Source organism: Pelodiscus sinensis, chromosome 1 (assembly GCF_049634645.1).
Source record: "Pelodiscus sinensis isolate JC-2024 chromosome 1, ASM4963464v1, whole genome shotgun sequence".
Lineage (NCBI taxonomy): Eukaryota > Metazoa > Chordata > Testudines > Trionychidae > Pelodiscus > Pelodiscus sinensis.
Window position 1 is genome coordinate 93,477,645 of NC_134711.1, and position 25,320 is coordinate 93,502,964.

Here is a 25,320-nt window from a genome sequence, read left to right on the forward strand (position 1 = left end):
TTCTTTCAACTTTTAACCAGGGGAATGAGGAATGTGGCATGTCTTTCCTCCCTTTTATTCACAAGTCAGTCTTGCATCCTACTCTAAGGGCACTGACCCCAAATAGAACCTCTTTCTTACAATGAGATTGGAATGGGAAGTTACTTGTTAGTCTCCTTGTTCTTCCTTTATTCTGTGAAGATCTTTTGGAGAAATCACGTGCAATTCGTCAAGCCAAAGACGAGAGAACTTTTCATATCTTCTACTACCTGTTGTCCGGGGCAGGAGAGCACCTAAAGAGTGAGTACCTTGTGCTGTAACTAGGTTCCCTTTCCCCAACTGCCAAATATTTCAAACACTTGCAGTTTAGGCCTTAGTACTTCTCCTGTTCCAAATCTTGAAATTGCCTCCCACTGTTTGTTTGCTAAGCAAGACCTCTCCTTTCAGCTAGTACCTTAATCTTTCTTTTTTTTTCCTTCCTGCAGTGATACCCCTGACAATGATGGCCCCACACCCTTCCTTAGCTGAACTATTGTTCTCTGTTCAGTCTTGTCTAATATAGAGCAAGTTTAATAGAATGCATTATCTTATTATAAACCTGGTAATTAACAAAATGCAGAATAATATTTGGCACCTATGCAGCACTAGGTGTGCCCGTACTCTGCTAGCACAATACTTCAAGATATCAATATAAATTTCCTGTTAAGTAAGCAATCTAAATTTGTCATGGGAGAGGGCACACAGATTGGAGAGGTGGGGGGGGGGGGGACAAGAAAAGAACCTTCTTCATAGCATTAATAGCAGAACATACCGTTCTAGAGCTGGGTGGTGACCTCTTATAACTGGTTTCAAACCATACAGGGAACCAGAAGCTGTATGCCTTTGCCAAGGCAGTGCCTGCTCCTAATGCAAGTAGGATCCAAGAATCACTGTCTGCTTTGGCAGTATGCTGGAAGATGGGCTAGAGGGGAAAAAAACAAGTGTCTGGGCAGAAGAGTGTTCTGATCTGTAACTACAGAAGTACTGCTATAAGAGAAACTTTAACCGATCTAACCCTAAACCCTGGTTAACCCAGCAAGACTGTTCCGATTTGCTTGGGACCCCCCCCCCCCAAAAAAAAAAACCTCTGAAGGACAGATCTTCAAAAATAATCAGGTACCCAACTTGCTTGGGTGTCTAGTCAGATTTTAGACCAGAATAACAAAATCTGTCTTGTCTTTTGTCCCTGTTAGGTATTCTTGCCTTCAGTGCTGATGGTTTGGCAGGAGAGGGAATGTTTGGGAACAATGTTTTGGTTGTGGGCTTTTTAAAAAAATGGGAACTAGCAAATGTTAAAATCAAGACTGCAGATGGTCATAAATGATTTTGTTGGAAGCTTGTTCAAAGCAGTTTACAGGCAGTCCCCGGGTTATGTACAAGATAGGGACTGTAGGTTTGTTCTTAAGTTGAATCTGTATGTAGGTCAGAACTGGTGTCCAGATTCAGCCGCTGCTGAAACTGACCAGCGGCTGACTACAGGAAGCCCGAGGCAGAGTTGCTCTGCCCCGGGCTTCCTGGAATCAGCCGCTGGTCAGTTTCAACAGGCTGAATCTGGACGCCAGTTCCGACTTGCATACAGATTCAACTTAAGAACCCCAGGTGTCCCCAAGTAAGCTGCTCCTGAAACTGATCAGCGGCTGATTCCAGGAAGCCCGGGGCAGAGCAACTCTGCCTCGGGCTTCCTGTAGTCAGCACTGGTCAGTTTCAGCAGCGGCTGACTTGGACGCCTGGGGCAGAGCAGCTTGGGTGCGCCCCCCCCCCCAGCAGACCAGGGAGACGCGGAGCAGCTTTTCTCGCCCTGGAGGACGCGAGCGGCGGGACCGCGGTGTGGCGCATCTGGGCATCCTGCTGCTCCTGTCCTCCGGGGCGAGAAAAACCCTGTTCGTAACTGCGGATTCGACAAGTCGGATCCGTGTAACTCGGGGACTGCCTGTATTCATTTTGGTAGCTCCAGGAAAGCATATACCCTCAGCTGCTTCAAAGAATGCTAGCTTGTTACCTATAATGAAGGCTACAATAATTCCTTGTATCTTCCTCTCCCTTAAGCTGATCTGCTGTTGGAGCCTTACAACAAGTACAGATTTCTTTCAAATGGGCATGTTACGATTCCGGGTCAACAAGACAAGGATATGTTTCAGGAGACCATGGAGGCAATGAAGATCATGAGCATCCCAGATGAGGAGCAGATAGGTAGGGATCCTGTGAAGTGCTTGGAAATGCATGGGAAAGGATTTACAAATGGAACAATCTGGTCATATTCAAAACAAATCAGGGGAAGGCAGCCTCTGGTATATCATGTTTCACAAGCCAATTAGTGATACCTGAGAAGCAAGCAACCTGCTGGTGGTATGGCAGTGGCCCATCTCAAAATTCACCACCATAGCTTTAGTTAATGCAGAATGAAGCATGTCACTGTACACAAATTGCCATGTCCTGTGCTTGTTACTTATCTGGAGTGCTACATATAGTGCTTTATCTCTAAAGCTCATGTTAGGCACCTGTCATGATGTTATCTCTACAATTTCCTGTCTTCCAGAGCTAGTACTTGTCCTTCTATGAGATGTACAGCAAGACACTTGTTCACTCTACATTTCTCAAGTCGGACTCTTTATAGGGGTATTTATGCCACAAATAGCTGCAATTCCTTAGTTTTGAACAGTGGTAAAAAAAAAAGCACCTCTATCCAGCTTACTGCATAGCTTGCTAACCCAAAAGTGTCCAACATCTAGACACTACAGCAATAGGATTTTAAGGCACCTTCTGAAAGAGCTCTTTTTTCTCCATCTAGTTTCTAGGACTGGCCAAAATTCAGTTGTTTTGTCTTCTCCCTAGAGTTTCAAACCTCTCAATTTAATATTCTTTGTTTGTTTGTCTTAGACTAAATCCTCCTCCAGGTCCTGAATCAGTCAAGGAGGCTGGAACCAATGTGTGGGTGAAAAGACGCCTCGGCATTGAGGCCTAGTTAAGGATTTGGCTACTTAATGTATGGTGAAAGAGACCTCATGTCCACTTTTTAATTATGTGCTAGGACACATGTTTACTGGCAAATGGGAGTGGTTCCAATAGCTCATTTGCAGAGATGCACAGAATGCTTTTTCCTCTCTGTTCCGGGTGTGAAATACATTAAATGTTCTCTTTGGATTATGAGAGGCTTACATGTCACAGCTGGCTTGTTTATTTGGTTTGGATACAAATTCTAAACACTCTAACCATCTTTTTAGATGAGACAGTATAAAAGTAAGCTTTCTGTATGAGTGCCAGGTTTACAGATTCAGTCATTGGGTTGTCCGATTTCATATCATGTCAGTGGGTGCACTTGTGCTGCTTTCCTGTCAGACCTGAAATATCTGTGGAGGCTTTAATTGTGAACTAGAGATACTATAAACCAGCTAGTGCTATCATAGGTAGAAGGGGAGACCACTGGAAGAGGAAGTAGATTGACCTATTAGTAGCGAATTCTAGTTCCCTGTAAGTAACTTGTTGTTCAGTGAGACTTGAAGTAAATATCACTTTTTTCCCCCCCAATATTGAAATGTCTCCCTCTGTTCTGTTGCTGACTCTCTCTTTAAAGGGCTAAGCCGGTGCTCGAGTGTGTAGTCCACAGTGGCATAGTTACTTCTGTGGACATCCTGATACTGCACATATGCCTCACTACACATGTTCCGCCAAATGAAACCCTTATGGTGCTTGTGTCAGAGTGGTGAGAGTGAGCTGAATGAAAAGAACAAAGACCTGCTTAACCTTAATGGGCGCACACTCTAATTCTGGTGTAGCTTTGCCCTTCAGTTTTTTCCTTTCAATTATTATTACACAGTCTCGAAATGTTCATACTGATAATCTGATACCTGAGGTGAACAGAAAAGAGAATGCTGCTCATACCTGCTGTGATGGGTTAAGTTTGCTTTATCAGTGAAAGAGAGAGATGCATTCCCCCCCCCCCCCCCGGTAACAATTATTTTTATTTACACTGGGCTTGATAAACAAGTGCTTTTATTTAGTATAAAAAGTAGGATTTCAGTGATTGCAAGTGAAAACACAGATCAAAGCAAGTTACTAAGCCAAAATTATCAAAACACACCGGCTAATTCTAATATACTAAAACTTGCTACATTCAATTTCTTACTGTGAACAGTTCTAATCTTATTTCACAAGTTAAGCAGGCGCCTAGTTCGGGCCCCATCCTTTCTCCTGTTCAGGCTTGGATGTTTCCAGTAAGCATCTTAGGTGATAAATCAGGGATCTTCTCTCATCTGGTGATTCCCCTGTTATTTTGTTCCCCACTTTATATCCTCTTTGCCCAAGGCAGGAATTCTTTGTATTCAGTTTAAACTTTCAGCAACAGATTGCCTAGCCACATGTCTTTGTAGGACCAACCACAGTTTGGGCTTACATTAAAAAAAACTAAACCAGAAACTTGATGATCAAGTCAATGACATGTGAATGAAGTATCACTATCTGGACTAAAACAGGTTTCCTTAATATTAATAACTTAATATTCCTAACATCATATACCAGAAGAGATACATGCACAGAAATAAGATACACATATTCAGCAGATTACAGCTTTTAAAAGGACCTGTTACACCACCTGTTTTGCATAAGTGTCTGTTATGCAAATTCATATTCTTTAAGCCCATTTTCAGAGCATGAGGGGGGGGGGGGGGAGGCTGTGACACCTGCATTACATGTGTTGCTAATATGCTATTTTAATTTTCTAAATCCGACGTTTTAGTGACCTGACCTTTCTTTGTTCTATAAAAGGTCTGTTGAAAGTAATCTCTGGTGTTCTTCAGCTTGGCAACATAGTCTTCAAGAAAGAGCGCAACACAGATCAAGCCTCTATGCCAGATAATACAGGTAACTACACCCACACGAACAATCAGTGCTTCCTCTTGATGTGCACTTATCACTTACACAAGGGATAAGGGATCGTATTTTATAAAGCTCCATGCTTTAATAAAACATAGGTGTACAAATCATTTTATTCAGTGCTGAATTTCAGATATTTTTTAGCAGGAAGAGTCAATGTTCTTATGGTGGCATTGGCCAGGAAGTGAATATGGCAACTAGTTGAAACTGGATTGTATTACTAGCTTGTGGACTGAGTGTGTGCAGCTCTGGTGAGATGTATGAGAGCACCTGTTAAAACCTATTCTCAGCTTAAATTGTGAATTTTATGGAACCCTGAGAGGATTGCAGGAGTTTTTTCTGGTCTTGGAATTTTAAGAGGCCAATAGACAGTAGGCTGCTGAGGATCTTAAAAATGGCCTTTGGATTATACCTTAGCCGTTATATCACTATTTATTTAGCAAATCTATTTAAAATGCTAGCCTTTTAGATAGGAAAGGAGACTCACCAGATGAAACATTTCTACGCTGATTATAGTTGCCCAAAGACACCATTCAACCAGTGCAGATAGTTGAAATATATATAAGGAATCCCTGCTAATCAGTCTGTTTGGATACATCTTCAGATTGGGTTCAGGATGTTTACTTGATGGTGCTTATGTGCCACTAGGCTCCTTGTTTCTCAATACCACCTAAAATTTACCCTTCTATTTCCTAAAGCAATTTAACACACAGTCTAGGGATATAAAATCTTGTTAAATTGGCTAATTGGTTAAACAGACTGTTTAAGGGGGCAGGGAAGCTAACTAGTTAATCAGTTGTCTCCTCCCCCTCGCAGTTAGGGGTTACATCCACCAGGAGCAGCCCCTGCCTGTGGTGGGCCAGGATGCCCCACAAGCAGGGGCTGCTCTTGAGTCCCAGCTGGAGCAGGCCTGCTGGAAGCAGGGGCTGCTCTGGAGCAACCCCTGATCACAGCAGTCTCTCTCTGGAGCTGGAGCAGCCCCTTGACCAGCCCTCACTGGTTAAATCTTCACATCCCTAACGTGCTCCTTTTTGTTCTTAGATCTTTTCCTTGATTGTCTCATTAACCTGTTGTTCAGTTAAATGCCAGCATCGAATAGTTCTTGATTTTAACAAGTAGATTGCTGGCAATATCTTTCTCCTTTGTCACTTGCCTGTGAAGCAAAAGGAGCGTTAATCTTAAGGTGAACATTTTTTTTTCTTCCTCTTTTCCTTTCTAGCTGCTCAGAAAGTGTCCCACCTTTTGGGTATCAATGTGACAGACTTCACCAGGGGAATCCTCACCCCACGTATCAAGGTGGGACGAGACTACGTCCAGAAAGCTCAGACAAAAGAACAGGTATGTATTCTGCAGAAGTGAGTGAGCCCTAGTGACTGTAGCAGCATGGCACTAAGATGAACATAGGCTATGGAAATCTTTAGTGCCTTAGATAGCATCTTAATTGACAGATATAATTACAACCAAATGTGCAAGCAGTTTCCACACTACATTGTTTAAGTACTTGCCTCTGAGATTTATGTAAGTGGTGGCGGTACAGAATGAGGTGGCTCTTATTTCTTATGCATATTGACAGGGCAGCCTGTGATAAGGAAATGCAAATCTAGCAATTGACAGTCTTGCTAGGAAGTGAATAAAAAACTGTCATGGGGCAGTTGGCCTCCACGGAAACTCCTTGTGGCCTGCCATGAATACTGGTCATCCTACCTCAGTTTTCTCCATCTGGCAAGGACTGGTAATCCATTTAGATGATAGTCCCAAGTATAACATTAACAAAAAGGGTGTTCTTCCCTCTTGGGCTTAGTTCTTTCCCATTCTTTTTCAGAGCTCCGATTCTCAGGACTTGTTCACTCTTGCAGTGCCAATCACATGAGCAAGCCAGATTCCCTCCTGGAACTATCCTCAATCCTCTTCCAGACTGTTTGAGAGTTATCTTTTTCTAGGCCTAATAGAGGAGCCAGTTCTACCTCTCCCATCTGAGTTCTCCGAGCCTTTTATAGATGCACTTAGCTGGGAAAGGGGCAAGAGGTAACAATTAAATGGGGCTAACTGTTTCCCAGCCCTGTGAAGGGCCCATCAGCCTATAACATGGCACTTCCTACACATTAGATGCAAAAATGGTGAGGTTCATGCTCCAACCTCAGTGTTGACAAATGCCCTGTGGGATCCTTGAGTCTGCAGAAATTTAGTTGTAAAATGAAGCAGATCACTCTGGACCTCTGTCTTAGCTATATGTGGTAATTGACCTAGAAACAGGCTGCTTCCTGCCAAAGGACTGCACTCAGTGTAAGATCACTTTCCAAATTGCCATATGATGAACACTTACTTCATTGTGGTCTCTGCTATAAAAATGTCCCCTTTAGTGGTGTGGCAAGAAGGAAGAATGCTTGATCAGATTCTAGTAACAGCCTTGGATGCAGGAATTTGTCCTTCCAGGAATTGAGAAAACACAAGTCTGATTCCATAAATACCAATTTATTATAGGCTGCACTAGAGAATGTTCTTTTATGGAACTCTAAAAGGTCACCATGGTACAGACATTGACCTTTATGAGAGGAATAGATAGAATTTCCCCTTTGGAATGCCTGGTATTGGCTGCTGCAAGATGCTGGAATTGGTAATTGTTGGATCTGATCTGGTATGGCAAGTCCCATTGTTAATTGAGTCCACCCTGCTCATCTGGAAGAGTCTGTAAAATGATTGACTCATTCACAGTGATAGCCAGGCCACTGACTTCTATTGGGGTCTCCAATGTGTCTGATTCCTGAGATGCTTAGTTTTGGATTATAGCATAACTCTTGTTTCTATTTTCCTTCCTACTTAGGCTGACTTTGCCATCGAGGCACTGGCCAAAGCCACTTATGAACGTATGTTCCGTTGGTTGGTGATGCGCATCAACAAGGCCCTGGATAAGACCAAAAGGCAGGGGGCATCCTTCATAGGAATCCTTGACATTGCTGGCTTTGAGATTTTTGAAGTAAGGAGCTGTTCTATTCCTGGATTTAATGCAGCATCTTTCTATATCAGCAGAATATTGCTGAGGTCTGGGGAAAAACAGATTCTCCCCTTTGAACTGGACTTCCTTAGTTGGACAGTGGGGTACTCCATTACATGGGCAGTAGTATCTAGGTGTTATTTCAAAAGGTTGCACTCTTTGATATTTTAAATTAGCTGAAAATATTGAAACTACCTATAGTATATTCTGAGGCTATCCTCATTTCTGGAGTGTGTATTGTGGATATTGCAGTAAGCACTTGTGTGGTTCTGTATCTCTTGATTTTTCTCTTGACTTTTGGAGGGTCTTCTGCAATATGGAATTTGAGGTCCTGTCAACCTAAATGTTTTGAAGTTGACTTAAAATGTTTCAAAACACTAAAGGGAGGATGCATGGAAGTTTTTCCAAAAGATGCTTTAGAGATTTAGGGCAAATTCTATAGCTTGTTCTATGGGAGGTTTGACTGGATGATTACAATGTGAAATGATAATCAGTGGGATACAGTAATACCAGGGCACAAAATATATCAAAAGGACTGAGTAGGTCACGCTGGTGGGTGTGGCACTTTATGTGAAAGGAAAGCATAGAGTTAATTTAAACATTTGTAATACAGTTGGGTTCATTTAAGAATCTTTATGGGGATAGTAATTCCATGCTTGACTAGCAAGAATATAGCAATAGGTAATATTACCAACCATCTGATCAGGTTGGCGATAGACTCTGAAATGCATAGAGCTTAGAGACTCTATAAAAACTCAATAATGGGGGATTTCAGCTATCCCCACATTGACTGCATAAATGACACTTCAGGACAAGATACAGATAGTCTTTCCACACTTTAAATGATTTTTTGAGCAGTTAGTACTGAAACCTTGTAAGAAGAGTCAGTTCTTGATTTAGTCCTCAGTGGAGTACAGGATAGGGATGTTAGCCATTATTCCACTATCTCATAGGCAAATGCTTATCAGATAGTTGAGTAGCCACCCGACTAGTTGCTTCCCTCCCCCTTGCTGCCTCTATCAGAGAGAGGCAGTAAGGGGGGGAGGAGCAGGAGCTGGTACTTGGGAACTGCTTAAAGCCAGTTCCCCCCCCCCCAACACCATCTTTGCATGGGGGCAGGGGAGGCAGACACACAGTGGGGAAACAGTGTGAATGGGGACTCCTTCAGTCTGCACTGGTGCTGGTTCCAGCTGCCAGCACTTCTAATTTTTAAATGTACAAGAGCCCCCCCAGGGATTTGAGCAGGTGATTCAAGCAGTCCCCACTCACCCCATGCTCTCTGCAGTGCTCCCCTTTCTGCCGCTATGAGAGCCAGAGGGGCGGGGGGGGAGGGGGACGGAGAGAACGGGACAGGACAGACACTGGAACTGGTGCTGAGGGAAGTACCAAGCAGCTCCTGTTCATGGCAGCCAGCGCTGGCCATGAGTACAGGCTGATCCAGTGCCATCCCCTGTTTGTGGCGGACATGGCTGGCCACTGACAGGGGATGCTGAACGTAGCGCAAGCTGGGACTGAGCAGTCCCAGCACAAGCTGATCACTGCGCCTCTGCATTTTAAATGTTGTAAGAGCCCAGTGGCTCTTACTATGTTTAAAATGCAGAGCAGCAGCATGGGTGACTCCGGAGCTGGCTCCTGGAGAGACCTCCACTGCCACTTTGCACAGCAGCACTTATCGATTTAATTGTATAGTTAATACAAATTGTATCGACTATATGATTAGTCAGATAATTGCACTTTAACATCCTTAGTATAGGATCTGGTTCAAGAAATGAATATAGCTGAATTGCTTGTTAAACTTATGTTATGGTCACATTAACATCTGAGAAGGGGTGGATACCAAAGCAACCCAACATGGTAGTGTTTAATTTCTGAGGGGGGAACTAAATTGAAATAAAGAAGTTAAGCAGAAATTAAAAGATAGTGCCAAATGTGAAATCCCTGCAAGATGCATGGAAACTTCTTAAAGACTCCATAATAGCAGCTCGGTTTAAATGTATACCCCACATTAAAAAACATAAGAGGACAAAAAAGTATTATGGTGGTTAAATGGCAAAGTACAAGAAGCAGGGGCAAAAAACCATCCTGTAGAAAATGGAAGTTAAATCCTATTGAGTAAAATAGGAGCCTAAACTCTGATAAGGGAAATGTAAAAATCTAACTTTGTTGACCTTCCTCATTATAAGAGTTAACCAAAGGACACCTCTTTCCCCCTGCCCCCCCCAAAAAAACCCAAACACCCAACATAAGTATATGAGGAAGTGTTTACTCGTAACACAAGAACTAGGAGTCATCAAATGAAACAGGCAGCAGATTTAAAACAAAAGGAAGTATTTCTTCACTCAGTGCGCAGTTGATCTGTGGAACCCTTTGACAGAGGATGTTATGAAAGCCAAAACTGTAACAGGGTTCAAAAGAACTAGATAAATTCATAGAGCATAGGTCCATCAGTGGCTATTGGGATGGGCAGGGGTGGTTTCTCTAGCTTGTGTGCCAGAAGCTGGGAATGGGCGACAGAGGATGAAATATTTGATTGCCTGTTCTGCCCATTCCTTCTGCAACACATGACATTGGCCACTCTCAGAAGACAGGATACTTTATTAGATTATCTGAGTATGGCCAGTCTTGCATTATGTCCAGTCTGGCCCTAAGTTCTATGAAATGCCTCTAAACATTTCTTAGAAGTGAGGGAGAGTGGGTCAGATGCAAACATCAGCCATTTTGTGGCCTATGTGCATTCCTACCTGTCAGCATGGAGATAAGGTATCCAATTCCAGAATTTCTTCCTAAGCTATTCAGAAGCCTCTATAGGGTGAAGAAAACACTCTCCCACATTATCCAGTGCTTCCCTGGGTTTCCAGTGCTCTTAGAGCAAAGATTTGGTGGAGAGAAGCAGGAGAGGAGGAAAGAGTCTAGGCTCCCATTATTCCCCAGATCTATTAAGGGAACTCTCTGGCTTTGAGGCTGTAGGAAAAGGGGAGACTCTTCTGCTGTAATCTGGGACCAGGAAAGTTAAACTGCAGCATTGTAGAATATGTGATGCTCTTTGGGGGAGGAGGGGAGAGCTAGCTCAGTGGTTTGAGCATTGGCCTGCTAAACCCAGAGTTGTGAGTTCAGTCCTTTGGGGGGGGGGGGGGGGGGGGCATTTAGGGATCTGGGGCAAGTCTGTCAGGGATGGTACCTGGTCCTGCCATGAGGGCAGGGGACTGGACTCAATGACCTACCAAGGTCCCTTCCAGCTCTGAGATAGATAGGTATATCTCCACTTCCAGTTATACATGCGGCTGCTACCAAATGTAGAGAGCACAGAATATTTTGTCTAATTTGTCTCAACCTATAGAAGTGATCCTAAGTGTTTAAATTAAAACTGTAAGTAAATCTTCTAACAAAGATGGCAACTTGAAAGGTCACTTAACTTCTCCCTTTTTTTCCCCCTCCCTATTAGCTGAACTCATTTGAACAGCTGTGCATTAACTACACAAATGAGAAGTTGCAGCAGCTCTTCAATCACACAATGTTCATTCTGGAGCAAGAGGAGTACCAGCGGGAGGGCATAGAATGGAACTTTATTGACTTTGGCCTAGACCTACAACCCTGCATCGAGCTCATTGAGAAGCCGGTAAAAAACAACAACTTGTACATACTTTCTGAGCAGCAAGAAGAGTCTGCAATGCATACTTTTTGCATTCTGTGCTATTATGCATACAGCCTCTTGGAAGAGGTTGGAGACTGGTTTCCAGTTCAAAACAAGTGATTTTGCTTAGTTGTTAACATGGACGCTTCTTTTAATCTTACTTCCGAATATCAGATGTACTGGTACCTGTTGCTAAATTAATGTTCGCATGAATAGGTCGCTTATCCAACCACTTCGGCTTTGTACATAAGGAGTTGCATATTGCTAGATTCAGAAGTGGGCTACTTCCTAACTGATGGTAGCTTTCTCAGTCATCTGAAACCATGGTAGTAAGCAGCATCCTTTTATTTGGGTCTCTTCCCAGCTAATCAACATGATAGATGAGTAAATTTCCTAGTTCCTACAACATTAAGGATTGCTTTGTGAAATCCCCTGCAATAACCTTCTGTATTTTAATGCTTTTTCTACACTTGTAAGGAGAGCGGTGGCCACATAGATTGTGGGGGAGGGCAATGCAGGATGCCTGATGCCAGCAGCAGGTGATGGGCTTGAGAACCCGTGGCGGAAGACCTCCCCTGGTCTAGCAAATTCTCTCATTCAGGACCAGTCAGGTCCCAGTGGTGCCAGACCAATGAGGTCCAACCTGTATCTTTCTTTCAGATATGTTTTAAATATTGGCAGTAGGGATGATATTTTGGTATATCTCACTTGCTTTAGGCGGGGCCCCCTGGCATATTGGCTCTGCTTGATGAAGAATGCTGGTTCCCAAAAGCAACTGACAAAAGCTTTGTGGAAAAGGTGATGCAGGAACAAGGCAACCACCCCAAATTCCAGAAGCCAAAACAACTGAAAGACAAAGCTGACTTCTGCATTATGCATTATGCTGGGAAGGTAAGACTTTTATGGCTGTGTGGCATGAAACCAGAATATGCTGCTGACTTCTGCAAATCTAACGAGATCTAACTGTTCTTAGAATTTTAATTTACACCAATTGAAGAAGTTTCTATAATTGGTCAGGTACCTGACCTATCTGACCCTACCAAATGCACTCTCCTTGTGGCTTAGGAAGCTTTACCTACAAAAGTACTGCTAGACTTTAAATGCCAGTCTGGACAAAGATGACCTAACTTGAATATTTGTTCCCCAAAAGTCAATAAGTTGAGTGATCTCCCACTGCTGTTCAGTGACAATTCCAAGGTAGTGCATGCTGGTATCACAACCTTATTCCTAGTTCTAACTGCATATACCTCAGCAATTTTTCAGTTTAGTTTAATTTTGTAGATGTGCTCATTGGATATCTTATAGCAAGCAGAATGGTGGGCACAGCGTCAGATCCTAACTGCATCCTTTATGTTGGTTTTTATGGCCCTATCCGATCCTGCTCTCTTGGAAACCCTCAGACAATGTCTTGGTCACAAACATGATTCTTTCCCTAGGTGGATTACAAAGCAGATGAGTGGCTGATGAAGAACATGGACCCTCTGAATGATAACATTGCTACTCTTCTCCACCAATCCTCAGACAAGTTTGTGTCTGAGCTGTGGAAAGATGGTATGTGATTTAAAACTTTCTTGTTAACGGTCTTAACTAGAAGAATTTATATTTAACTTCTGGTATCTGATAAAGCTAACAAGATGTGCTGCTTTTCCCCTTTAGAATAAGAATGTAGATCAGCATGATCAGGAATAGTCCTGGTTGAGACTGTTTGTTTTAAATTCTGACCCACAATACCCACTCCCACCTGCTTCTGTGATGTCTCTTGCATTTTTGTCCTGTTTGAACCAGCAAAAAATGTTATAGCCTGCAGATCATGCTAGAGACCAATTTTCCTCATGCTACTAAAACCAAAAAAATGAGTTCCATTATATACAATATATAGTAACCAAACACAAGTTTTACTCCTTTTTACTTCTTTAAAAAAAACCAACTTGCTTAAACCATGTAAAATACTTTTAATTCCTGATGGACCTCAAATTTTATCTCATTTAAATGCCAGTATTAAATTTAAAAAAAAAACATGCTTTATGTTGCTGATTCTATTTGACACTGACTAAAGATTTAGAATTTAACACAGTTTTGTGTGGTGTGTTGGGTTTTTTTTGGTGGGGGGTGTTCGGCCCATTCAGTTTCACTCGGAACAAATCTGCTTCCACTGTTATGGCAGAGGGTACTGCGGGACTTGAGGGACTGTTATGGCAGAGGGTACTCCGCTCCCACTGGGGTTTCCAATCTGGAACTTGCTGTTTGTTTGCTTTCTTTGTTTAGGTGGTAATACTGTACAAGAGAAATATCCCCTCTAGCTGAAATGAGGGGTTCACATTTATTGGCTTATAGCTGCAGTGCATGCCAAGCTACTTTTCTAACCAAGGAATTCCAGGCTAAAATCTGAATCTACTAGAACGTAGCCTGTAGCTACGATACCCAAACAGGAAGTCTCAGAGGGCAAAATGATTTAGTTAATTCTGTGTCTAGTGTGTTCTTGCTCCAGTATCATTAGGTATTTTACTCTTTCCTCTTTGGATGTGTTGCTTTGACTCTGACTGTTACTCTCGCTTTTTTCCTTGGGTTTTCTTTGACGTCTCTGTCTATTGCAGAGATGCAGAACGTTCAGAGAGCCTATTTCTATCAACACTTTCCTATTCTTCATCTAGAACCAGGTGACTGAGAAACCCGGCTGTGTCATGTGTAACGCATCTTAGCCATGCAAGAAATGCTTCAATTAATTCTTCTGTCCCTTTGCCACTCCTGCTTCTCTTTGTTCAGTCCTTTCGCTTCATGCCAGTAGCCCCTCTTGGACTTGAAAAGCAAATGCAAAGCTCATACCTTGTAGTGAGATGCTTGAAAATGCAGGTACATCTACATGCTGTCTATATACTCCTAAGACCTGCATAGGAGTAGTTAGAAAAGAAACCTAGGAATATTCAAAAGAAACCTAGGAATATTCAAAAAGTGAACATTTCCTTAATCTACCTGAATGCAGACCCAGTGGTTTTTTTTGGTTTTGGTTTGGTTTTGCATTTCAGTGCAGGAGTCTGAGGGATGGTTTCTGAGATGGTACCTATAAAAACAGAATTTCAGCTGAATAGTGTTCTAGTGAAATGACTTTACTTCAGTTGCTAACCATTGGAGAATGACTTGGTGACTGTTTATGTGACTTGTTCTGCATGGAAAATGGACTACCTGGTAAACACTGTGCTGCCTCAGGCTTGCAGAGATTCATCCAAAAATGACAGAATGCAGCTGAACAGTCCCCATGTACTTACTAGCTAAAGCTTCTGTCTAAGTTATTGTCATTTATGCAGTTTTCATGTAGATTGTAGGTATCAAGATTAAGAGGATTGTTCGAGCCAGAATCTGGGATACTCTTCTGTGGATTTCCCTATGATGTCATCCAACACCATAGCTGCCTTTCCTCCCTAGTTTGAAAGACTTAACTATTTTTAGCAGCTGTTGTAAGGGTGACAGAGTGTAACGTTGTCTTTGCTGCCTAGTAGAGCCTGCCTCTTCGTAGGGTATCTCTTCTTACTAAAAGCTTTTTATTTTAATGTAATTTAATTATTTGCTTTTACATCCTAAAGCAGGGTTGTACTCCGTGAAATATATTCTCATGGAGTGGTTTTCTTTCCTCCCCCATGGATTTGATAATAGCTTTTGCCTGACATCTAAACTTGGGATTTGAAGATCAGAGAAGCAATAGTGCTACAAAGCCAATGTAATTAGGAGTTTAAGAAATGTGTGTCTTAGTTTTGCAGGCTGGTAGCAATAGGGTAGGAAAGTTGGGAAGATAGTGCTATAGCTTCTCCTGGTCTTTCCCCTAAACTTTGGCCAGTGTCTGTTGATAAAATAGTCTCAATTCAAAGATAGGGATGTTCAGTTAATGTGTGTCTCTAGTGGCTGCTTCAATTTTTTGGAGCACAGTGTTTGTGGTACAAAAGGAAGCTGTTAGAGCCTAACATCTTTTTCCAGCAAGGCTGTTGGAAGTGCAATACCTTTTCATATCTAACTTGGTGTACTTAACATTTGAGTCACTTTGTAAAGGACAAGAGGTTCCAAGTTAGGTCCTAGGCTGAATGTTAGAAATGCCATGTTTTTACTTGGAAACTAACCGAATCTGATGAGGAATCTGAGCCAGTCTACACTAGAGTTATTTCAAAATAACAAGCAGAATAGTCACACTACCAAGCCTGTTTTCCAAATAACTCCTCCTTTCTATGAGGAATAATGTTTATTTTGAAATAGTGGTACTGTGGACACTCCACTGCTGCTATTTCAAAACAACTATTCCCCAGAATCATTCAAAGTAATTACTCCCCAGTGCTTCCTGGGGCTCTTAAGTTGAGGTACCACATCTACATTAAGAGAGCCTGCCTTAGACTAATTTTGAGGCTTTCCATTCATGTGGACACACTATTTTGAAATATGTATTGGGGAGTTATTTTGAAATTTCCTAGTGTAGACATGCCCTGAGGTAGTAAACAGAAAATCCATTATGCCACTTCTTGTCTGCTCTTCAGAATACAACTGGCTCTCTTTAACCACCAGTTGGGTACATCTCATGCAACAATTCATCACTCCGAGACCCAGTAGTGAGCTGCTGCTTTCTTTCCTTCCTGCCCCATTCCTGCACCAATCTGGACAGGACTTCTACATCTGTATAGAGAAGAAGCAAAAAGGGTCCTACAGCTCCTCTCTTATCCTGCTCTATCCAAATATTTTTTGCACACACACTAACCTGTCGGACTAGTGGAAGTTCTAACTCTTTTTCTGTTCTCTTTAGTTGACCGTATAGTTGGGCTAGATCAAGTGGCCGGTATGTCAGATACAGCATTGCCAGGAGCCTTTAAAACCAGGAAGGGTATGTTCCGAACAGTGGGACAGCTCTACAAAGAACAGCTATCCAAGCTGATGGCTACCCTGAGAAACACCAACCCCAACTTTGTCCGCTGCATCATACCCAACCATGAGAAGAAGGTAAAGGATAGTTTCTGGCTGGGCTAGCAAAATACTGATATAGTATCTTGGGAGGGAGGGGATGACTGGTAAACCTGCTGCTTCTGAGGGATACAGCTATGGCTTTCAATCTCTTGTAAAGCTTTGTAGGAAGATCTGAAGAGTATTCTTCTCTGGTGACTACATGTGTTGCAGAAGCAGCATCTACCTCTGTTACTCTTTAAATCTGTCAGGTTAGTTAGTCCACTTCTGATACCTGCCTGAAGCGCAAAGATGTATGACTTCCTTTCTAGTTGACGTAACATTGACCAGTCATACTGTCCTAAGGTACCGAGCATAGGTGTGCGAAGCACAATTCATTCGGGTGTGCACCCAAAGAATTTTTAAAAAATGTACTCTTTGACCCCCATTAGCCACACCCCAGACCCCCATTAGCCACGCCTCCTGGAGGTAACACTTTCGGGGAAATATGGACACATGACCAGAAATAAAAGGTGTCATCTGACCCCCCCCCAGGGACTTTAATCCCTATTGGTAAGAGGATGGTGGGAAGTTTGGCCCTCACAAAACCCCCCTCATGCAACTATCCTGCAATTGCATTAACCCAATGTGTGTGACATTAACTCAGGAGGTGGAGAAACTGGGGGACGAGTTTCCTCCCATGAGCACAATAAATTTTGTGTTGTGCACCAGTACTGAGTTTATGGCTTGTTTGGATGTGCCACTGTGTGGCACCCAAGTTATTAATAAATATCTTATGAATCTCTGCCTTTTCCCTCTGCTGCTCTGTCTCCTTCGCTTGCTCCATCAGCTCCCCTGGTGCCTGCTGCCCCCCCCCACCCCTCCCCCACCTTTGCTGTCCTGATGCCTCCCCTTCTCACTGCCCTCAGCCTTCCTGAGACCTGCCCCCCTCCACCAGCCTTTCTCTACACCCCCCCCTGCTCACTCCTCCAGTAGCCCCACTCTGATCATGTGAGCAACCCCTCCTCATCCCCTCTTCCAACACCTCCCTCTACACACCTGCCCTGCCTCTCACCTCTAGTGCTGGTCCCTCCCCTGTAGGTGTCTGCCCTTCTGCTTCACCCCCAGAATCCCGTGGTACCTGCACCTTCCCTTAGCCCTGCACCCTCCTGGTGCCTCCCCCTTCCCTCACTGCCCCTGCCCCCTTTGCCCTCTTTTTTTCCCTGATGCCCACACCCTCTGTCCCCGTTCCCCTCATGCCCCTGTGCCCTCACATGCCTTGCTCCATCCCCGTCTTCCTCATGCCCACCCCTTCTTTCAAGCCTTCTCCCAGCACCTTCCCTTCTCCCCTCTAGCCCCCAAAGCCCTTCCCCTGGGGGGGCAGGAAGCAGAGCTGGCGGGGGGGGGGGGCACGGGGACGGGGACGACAAGGAACGCGGGGCTGGCTGGGAGGAAGAGGGGGGCTGGGCGAAAGAGGGGGATGGGAAGCAGCTCTGGGAGGGAGTGGCGGCCAGCTGTGTTGCCCCCTATTCTGGGCCAGATGTGCTACCTCGGGTCCCCTGATTCCAGGCCAGCCGCACAGCTCCTGACCCGACACCCCCCCCCCCCCCCCGCCCACCACACACACCCCAGCTCTGCTGCTTCTGACCCAAGCCGACCCCGCCCCGGGCCAACTGTGCTGCACCTGATCCCCTGCCTGGAGCACACTCCCCCGCCTTCCTGCCCGGGGTTTAAACTCACTTTGCTTGATGGGGCGGTGGGGTGACAATGCTGCGTCCCTGCCGCCGCTTTCCGTGGGGTCCTAAGACCTGCTGGTTTTGGCCACGCATGCGCGGCAAACCCGGTGCGGCATCTGTTCTCCAGAGCGCTAAAGCGGCGCTCCTTCGCTCACACCCCTGCACCATGGGCGGCCCTTTGAAACATTAGGGTGTGCCCGGGCACACCCGTCACACCCCGTGCGCATGCCTATGGTGTCGCGAATGAATCCCGTAACTCCCTTAACTTTGTAGGTGGGATGCTGCTTTGAGATCTTGCTTTCATCTTGATTCATGATGAGATAAAGAGTTAAGATTTCTTCATCTTACCTGTTGTTCTGGTAGTCTTTATTGTAAGAAGGTATAAGGATGTTTTTTACAGCTCTTGTTATAAAAGTTTTACAATTGCAAAATACTTTCTCTCATTAGGCTGGCAAACTGGACCCCCATTTAGTCTTGGATCAGCTCCGCTGTAATGGAGTGCTGGAAGGAATCCGTATCTGCCGACAGGGCTTTCCCAATAGAGTCGTCTTCCAGGAGTTTAGGCAAAGGTAAAAGTTCCGATAGAGCATAAAAGCAGCCTTTTAATCATACCAGTTTAAATGCATGCTCAATATGTAAGAGCTTCTTGTTTTAATCGCAATTTGATTCTCTGCTTCTAAATGGCAGGGAACTTAAATATCGAAGGCAGTAATGTAGCAGTTGTCCACTTGTTACGGGAGCGAGGCCTCCCTAGAGGTTCTGGTAATCTGTTGGATATAGGCTGCTTTGCTTCTCACAACAGCTGTAACTTGGTAAATCTATAGTTGGTATGGTGGGAAGAAGACCTTAGCCGAGGTTGTGGTTTTATCATCTTTTACTGAAGGGCATAAATGCTGTGTATTGTAATCCACTACAGATTGGACCTCCCTAGTCTGGCATCCTTGGGACCTGAGTGGTCCCGAAGGAGGGATTTTTTGCTGTATCAAATGATATCATTTCTGCCCCCTGCTCCCCCTAGCCCGGCTCTGCTCCTACTCTGGTCCCCCACCCAACTCCTCACCTGCCACCAGCCCTGCTGCCCCTTCACGGCAGCCCATGGTCCTGCCGCTAGGGCTCCCAGCTCCATCATGGCAAACCACTGTCCTGCTGCCAGTGCTCCTGGCCCTGCCAGCCCACAGGTCTGCCGCTGGGACTCCTCCTCCACCCCGTGGGACTGCCCCAAGGGCTCCTGGCCTCACCATGGCAACCCACTACCCCACTGGCATTCCTGCCACCTGCTCAGCTGCCCTCCCACAGCCAGCCTCACTGGGCTTCTGGACCCCACAGGGCTCCTGCCTCTGGCACTCCAATGGCACACTCTGGTTCAGTGACATCCGTGGTCCTGCCAGACCACGGCTGTGCCAGACCAGGGAGTCCTGGTTGAGAGAGGTTCAACCTTTAGTTACAAACTATACAAATTCATAGCGCCATGGGAATATGTTCCTACCATTAGTCTCTCCAGATTTCTTCATCTGAGTGTCTAGTGCAACCTATATGAGATCTGTCAAACTGGTCTAATACATGGATTATCCCTGCAGATATGAGATCCTGACTCCAAATTCAATTCCCAAGGGATTCATGGATGGAAAGCAGGCTTGTGTGCTGATGGTAAGCCACATCCTAAACCCTACTTGTGTGCCTCTGGGCTCGTGAGGAGAATGAGGAGTATTACAGAATATATCACATGTGCTCACAGACCTGAATTTTCCAACTCGATTGTCTGGTCTGTTACGGGGAGAGCAGCAGAAGACTATTGAAAGTAAAAATCCCTTTACCTGATGCTGCTGGATCTTCTGCTAGCCAAATGACATACTGGGATTTTTTCATGCTGGTGAGCTGAGACTGACACATGGCAGCTCTGTAAGATGGCAGTGGTTCTGGTCTGAGTGGTGTTTGCTGGCAGTAAAACTGTTCCTGATGCATATTTGAACATGTTCTTTGAGGCCAATGTCTTTGGCCTGTAGTGATAGCTGCTTTTAGTGCAGTCTCCAAGTGGCTAGTGCAGGAATGCCTGTTTTCAAAGTGGCTATCTAGCATTCAGACCAAAACTGAACTAGTTTGTAGTGGATGCCACATCCACTCTGTCATGTGCAGATTTTTTTCCAGCTGTTAAATGCTTAATGCTAGCCAGTTCCAAGGGGAAGATGATGTTGGGTGGAGCACTTCTGGCAAGGGTAAAGAAGCTAGAAGAGCCCTATCATTTATGAGAGGGATCAGCAGATGTGTGCTGTTTAGGAAGGGAAGAGGAAGATTAGGTACAATATATGTTTGTTTTGATTCAACCCAAACAACCTCTAGCAGAGGATGGGAGCACAATACTATAAATTGGCTAGTAATATGTACTTTGTGCAAAAGTGGCCAAACCAGGACACACACATTCTCCAAAGCAATCTTGTAGATTTATACAACACTTGAGCATTCTAAATATCACTGCATGTTTCCTCTGACTCTCCATCCCTCCCCATCCCAACTTTGACTGAGCTGTAAGAATCCTCCAGCTAAGGATAAGATTTCCTTTAGAGCAGTGGTTTTCAACCTTCTTTTCATTTGCAGACCCCTAGAAAATTTCAAATGGAAATACATGAGACCCTTTGGAAATCTTACACCTATTCCCTGGATCCTGAGGGATCTACAGACCACATGGTGAAAACCACTGCTCTAAAGCCAGCTGCGACAACTGGCCAAATGATCTTAGTGCAGGGGAGAAATGGTCTCTAGTATAGTAAACAGTAGTTGTGACATCTCATTCAGAGCAGTCCTAGTGCACCTACAATAAGATTTTCCTATTTATAATGGATATATTCCCCCCCCTTCTCTCCCTTTAGATCAAAGCATTGGAGCTAGATCCAAACCTGTTTAGAATTGGACAGAGTAAAGTTTTTTTCAGAGCTGGAGTCCTTGCTCACCTTGAGGAGGAAAGAGACCTGAAGATCACAGATGTCATTATTGAGTTCCAAGCGTGCTGCAGAGGATACCTAGCCAGAAAGTAAGGACCATATTCCATGGTGACCATATTCCATGGTGAACATATGTATCATGCATACTTACTCTTGTTAGGTCAAGCTTATGTTCTGTGAAGCCAACTAAAAATGGTTCTTTTCAGAGGACTACCTGAGGTTTCAGTCACAAAATGCAGCAGCTGATGTTGAAGGCATTTACAGAATTCAACTATAGTTTATGAAAACTCTACACCAGAATGAAATGACAGTGCCTTTACTAAATCCTGGTAAAGACTTCAGCAAGAAAGTGTTTGAGCTAGTATCTTACATCCTCATTTTTTTGTAATCTGTAAAGCACACTCTTCTCTATAGGTACTTCTAACAGTGGAGAAGCCTTTTGCCAGAGCAGTCACAGCCAGAGATGGTAGAAGTGAGAATGTGAAAAGGATTTCTATATCAACATGGAGATATAGTGTAGGGCAATACAAATGTTTAGTTTTAAGAGGCAGACATGTGAAGAAGATAACCACAGCACACTTCTGTAAGCATACCAATGCTATGGTGAGCAAACAGATATCAAACCAATAGTGAAGGTAGTCATGGGCAAGGGAGCAAAGATCTCTTGTAGGGAGTCACTGAGGCAGGGAGGATTGTTCCTCATGGCAAAACTTGGAGAGGAGGTTCTTCTGCACTGCTGAGGAAAATGAATGGACAGCAGCCCATGTATACTGAGCAGTACAGTCAAGGTCTGAAATAAAGGAAAGTTTAGAGAGGACTATCTGGAAATGACAGTTGGAGATGGCTGGAGATTCATTTGATATAGAAGTCTGTGGATCTTGTGGCTTCGGTTTTCTGACCCCTCTTATTATTTTCAGGGCGTTTGCCAAACGTCAGCAGCAACTAACTGCAATGAAAGTGCTTCAGAGGAACTGTGCTGCTTACTTGAAGCTACGTAACTGGCAGTGGTGGAGGCTCTTCACCAAGGTACACCTTCTTACTTGGCTATTCGAGGAAGGGTTAACAGCTGTAACTGGAGCTTTCCATATTCAAGACCATCTTTTCTATACAGTCTCTCTGCTCCATGTTGTAGCTGGATAATACCAACAGAGCTGACCAAGTGTAGTTATGCAGGATATCTGCATGCTTAAGGTACTCTGTTGCATGGGAATCTAGTAGTGTTGTGGAAAAAGCAAGTGTCCTCTTCAAGCCCTTAAGAGCCTTATACTCTGCACACTTCTAAGAGGAAGGCTGTTCGCTGTATAGCTGACCTGTGCTGTTGCTGGGAGTTGTTTAGAATGATTGCCAGAGGGGTTCACTATCTCTCTCCAGAGCAGTAGAAGAAAAGACGGGGGGTTGTCTGAACATCTGATTCTCTACTAGTGGGATCAACCATGTCTTTACCTATACTGAAGTGGGCATCAACAGGAATTGGGCCCTTGAGCTGAGTCAGGAGCACAGTAAATCTTCGTCTTCCTTTACTGTGAGACTTATTCTACCTCTGCCTTCCTGTAAATCAGCGTTTCCCAACATGCAGAGGGACTTGCACTCTTGCACATATCTCTTCTGCTTCTTTTTTGGTGCAGCAACAGGTGCTTTATTTAGCTAGACAATACTTACCTCTTTCTTGCTGTATCTTGAAGGGTGGGTGGGCATCAAGAGCTAGTGATGTGGTTAGGTTACACTGAATTTCCAGTGATACTGCTTCTATGCGGCATCTCTTACCATAGCATTCTTTGGTATCCCCAACAAAATCCTGGCAGTTGGCCATTCCTTTAGATCAGCTAACCCTTATCTAACCTTTCATTAGGACTGGCCTTTTTCTAGCATAAGTTTCCTTCAGTGCCCATTTACTGAATGAGCGCCTCTTTATGCTATTTTTCTTGCTATTGACTCTCTCTGCATTCCACTGATTTTTTTTTCCCTCCTCCTTGCAGGTGAAACCACTACTGCAGGTAAGCAGGCAGGAAGAGGAGATGATGGCCAAGGAAGAAGAGCTGGTGAAGGTCAAGGAAAGGCAATTAGCTGCAGAAAGCAGACTGACTGAGATGGAGACCCTCCAAACGCAGGTGAATCTCCCTCCCAAAACTCCAACTTGTCAAACTGCTAGATGTCTATCCTGTCACACAGTTAATCCATAATGTACAAACTGCAGAATTCCTGCTTAAATGTGTGCATCAGTTTTCTTTAGGTTATACATTCCAGCTCTCCTCTCTTAGTGGATCAGTATAGTACAGCAAATGGCTGTTACTCTGATAGCCATCATTTGGATCAAAATCTCAATTGACTGAATATTATGGAGAGTCACTGAAACAGAATGTGGTCACTAATTCTCTCTGGCTTGGAGTACAGAGGGATTTGTGGTGTGAGTTTTGTTTAGGGATAACATCTGTGGGTTTTTGCTATGACCAGGGAGAAGGAAATATTCCTCATTCAAGAGAGGTGGTCCCCAGACATTTCTTAAGGGTTGATGTAACACATGGTTACATTACACAAGTTTATGTAAGGAGGGAAAAGAAACTTAAAACATGACATGCTTATTTAGGCTTGAATAGCAGCAAGAGACCCCTGGCCCTGTGCTGAGGAGAGTCCATGCAAAAGGAAAATCATATCTACAAAATATAGGAAAGAGTACCTGAAGTTTAGCACAAAAGTGAAGTGTAAAAAGTTTGTGATTAGGAATTTAAAGATCCTGGGCTTGTCTCCTGTTTAGCTAATGGCAGAAAAGATGCAGCTGCAAGAGCAGCTGCAGGCAGAGACTGAGCTCTGTGCCGAGGCTGAGGAGATAAGGGCCCGTCTAACAGCAAAGAAACAAGAGTTGGAGGAAATCTGTCATGACCTGGAGGCTAGGGTGGAAGAGGAGGAGGAACGGTGTCAACATTTGCAGGCTGAAAAGAAGAAAATGCATCAAAACATTCAGGTAATGTCCTGGGAATGGTATAAATGTGTGAATGGAACTGGCTGTGAGTAACAGAATAGTGGTGCTTCCTCAGTGGGAAGGATAACAGAACAGGAGGCAAAAAATTGTGATAGGAAGGTGGGATCTGAACTCAACACTAACTTGTTGTGGTCTGTTGTCTCATTTGTGCCTTCAGGAAGTTGGCACAAACGGCTATTTGAGGAGAAGCAATAGGACAATTCTAGATGGGGTCAGCTAAGCTGAATATGCATATAGCTATCTGAGAATTTTCCCTGTCCTTAAGTGAGGCTTAGATCTGAGGTTTCTCCTAGATCAGTGGTTCCCAAACTTTTTGGCATCACGCCTCCCTTTTTGATTTTTGAGAAACCCTCATCTCCCCCCCCCCCCCCCCCCCCAAATAGCAGCAAAACTTGGGGTGGGATTGATGGGGGTATATGTGGCTGGATCGCCTTGCACCCTCTCTGGAATTTCTTCACGCTCCCCCAGTTTGGGAACCCATGTCCTCGGTGGTTAGGTGGAACCTTAATTAAAATGGGAGTCTGTCTGGAGATTACATATTCTTTCTAGCAGAAACAGTTATGTCACTTTGTCACTTAGGTGACTACATACTTGATTATATTTATAGCTGGGAGGCAGTGTGCCACATCAAATTGGTGACTACAAAATTTGATTCCTTTTTAATATTTTGGGGTGGATCAGTTTGAGGGACAATTTGTATTAATGGTAGTATTAATACATGAGTAGCATGCCTTGCTTTACTCTGGGCTTTCCTCAGGAACTAGAGGAGCAGCTGGAAGAAGAGGAAAGTGCAAGGCAGAAACTGCAGCTGGAGAAGGTTACCACAGAGGCCAAGCTGAAGAAGCTAGAGGAAGATCTGATAGTCATGGATGATCAGAATCTTAAACTGGCCAAGGTAAGGAGCACTCACAGCTCCCTACACAAGTGTTGGGAGTGCCAGCTAGTCTGGTGAGTTCAGGAAGGCAGATGCAGCAACTCTTGGTATGTTGTGACAAGGGAGGAGCTAAATTGGGTGTTGAGTGACTGCTGCTTTCCTGAGCTTGAACACATTCCTGAAATTAGTTACCAGCTAATAAGTTGACATGCAGAGACTGGTACTGTACTGTGCTTAAACAGTCTTGAGTGCACCTATTCTGTTTGATTGTATTGCTTAGGGTGAGCAACATGTAGCCTGAAGAGCTCTCTTCACTTTCAGAAGGCTATCTAATACCAGTCAGCTATTTAAAAAATAGCCAGTATTTGTAGTATAC

At 44.1% G+C, this 25,320-nt stretch overlaps 1 protein-coding gene across 2 annotated transcripts in view; it reads left to right on the plus strand.

The window, feature by feature from the left end:
* The window catches only part of MYH9 (myosin heavy chain 9), a 99,099-nt gene that overhangs the window by 54,726 nt on the left and 19,053 nt on the right, over window positions 1-25,320 (plus strand). For both annotated transcript variants that reach the window (XM_075937802.1, XM_075937811.1), the window contains exons 8-23: window positions 181-279; window positions 2,065-2,208; window positions 4,780-4,875; window positions 6,107-6,225; window positions 7,709-7,861; window positions 11,322-11,495; window positions 12,228-12,401; window positions 12,947-13,061; window positions 16,288-16,481; window positions 18,605-18,726; window positions 19,735-19,804; window positions 21,022-21,182; window positions 22,011-22,119; window positions 23,070-23,201; window positions 23,846-24,052; window positions 24,828-24,965. In XM_075937802.1, the coding sequence (XP_075793917.1) occupies window positions 181-279; window positions 2,065-2,208; window positions 4,780-4,875; window positions 6,107-6,225; window positions 7,709-7,861; window positions 11,322-11,495; window positions 12,228-12,401; window positions 12,947-13,061; window positions 16,288-16,481; window positions 18,605-18,726; window positions 19,735-19,804; window positions 21,022-21,182; window positions 22,011-22,119; window positions 23,070-23,201; window positions 23,846-24,052; window positions 24,828-24,965 (2,207 nt within the window). The remainder of the gene's footprint in view (window positions 1-180; window positions 280-2,064; window positions 2,209-4,779; window positions 4,876-6,106; window positions 6,226-7,708; window positions 7,862-11,321; window positions 11,496-12,227; window positions 12,402-12,946; window positions 13,062-16,287; window positions 16,482-18,604; window positions 18,727-19,734; window positions 19,805-21,021; window positions 21,183-22,010; window positions 22,120-23,069; window positions 23,202-23,845; window positions 24,053-24,827; window positions 24,966-25,320) is intronic.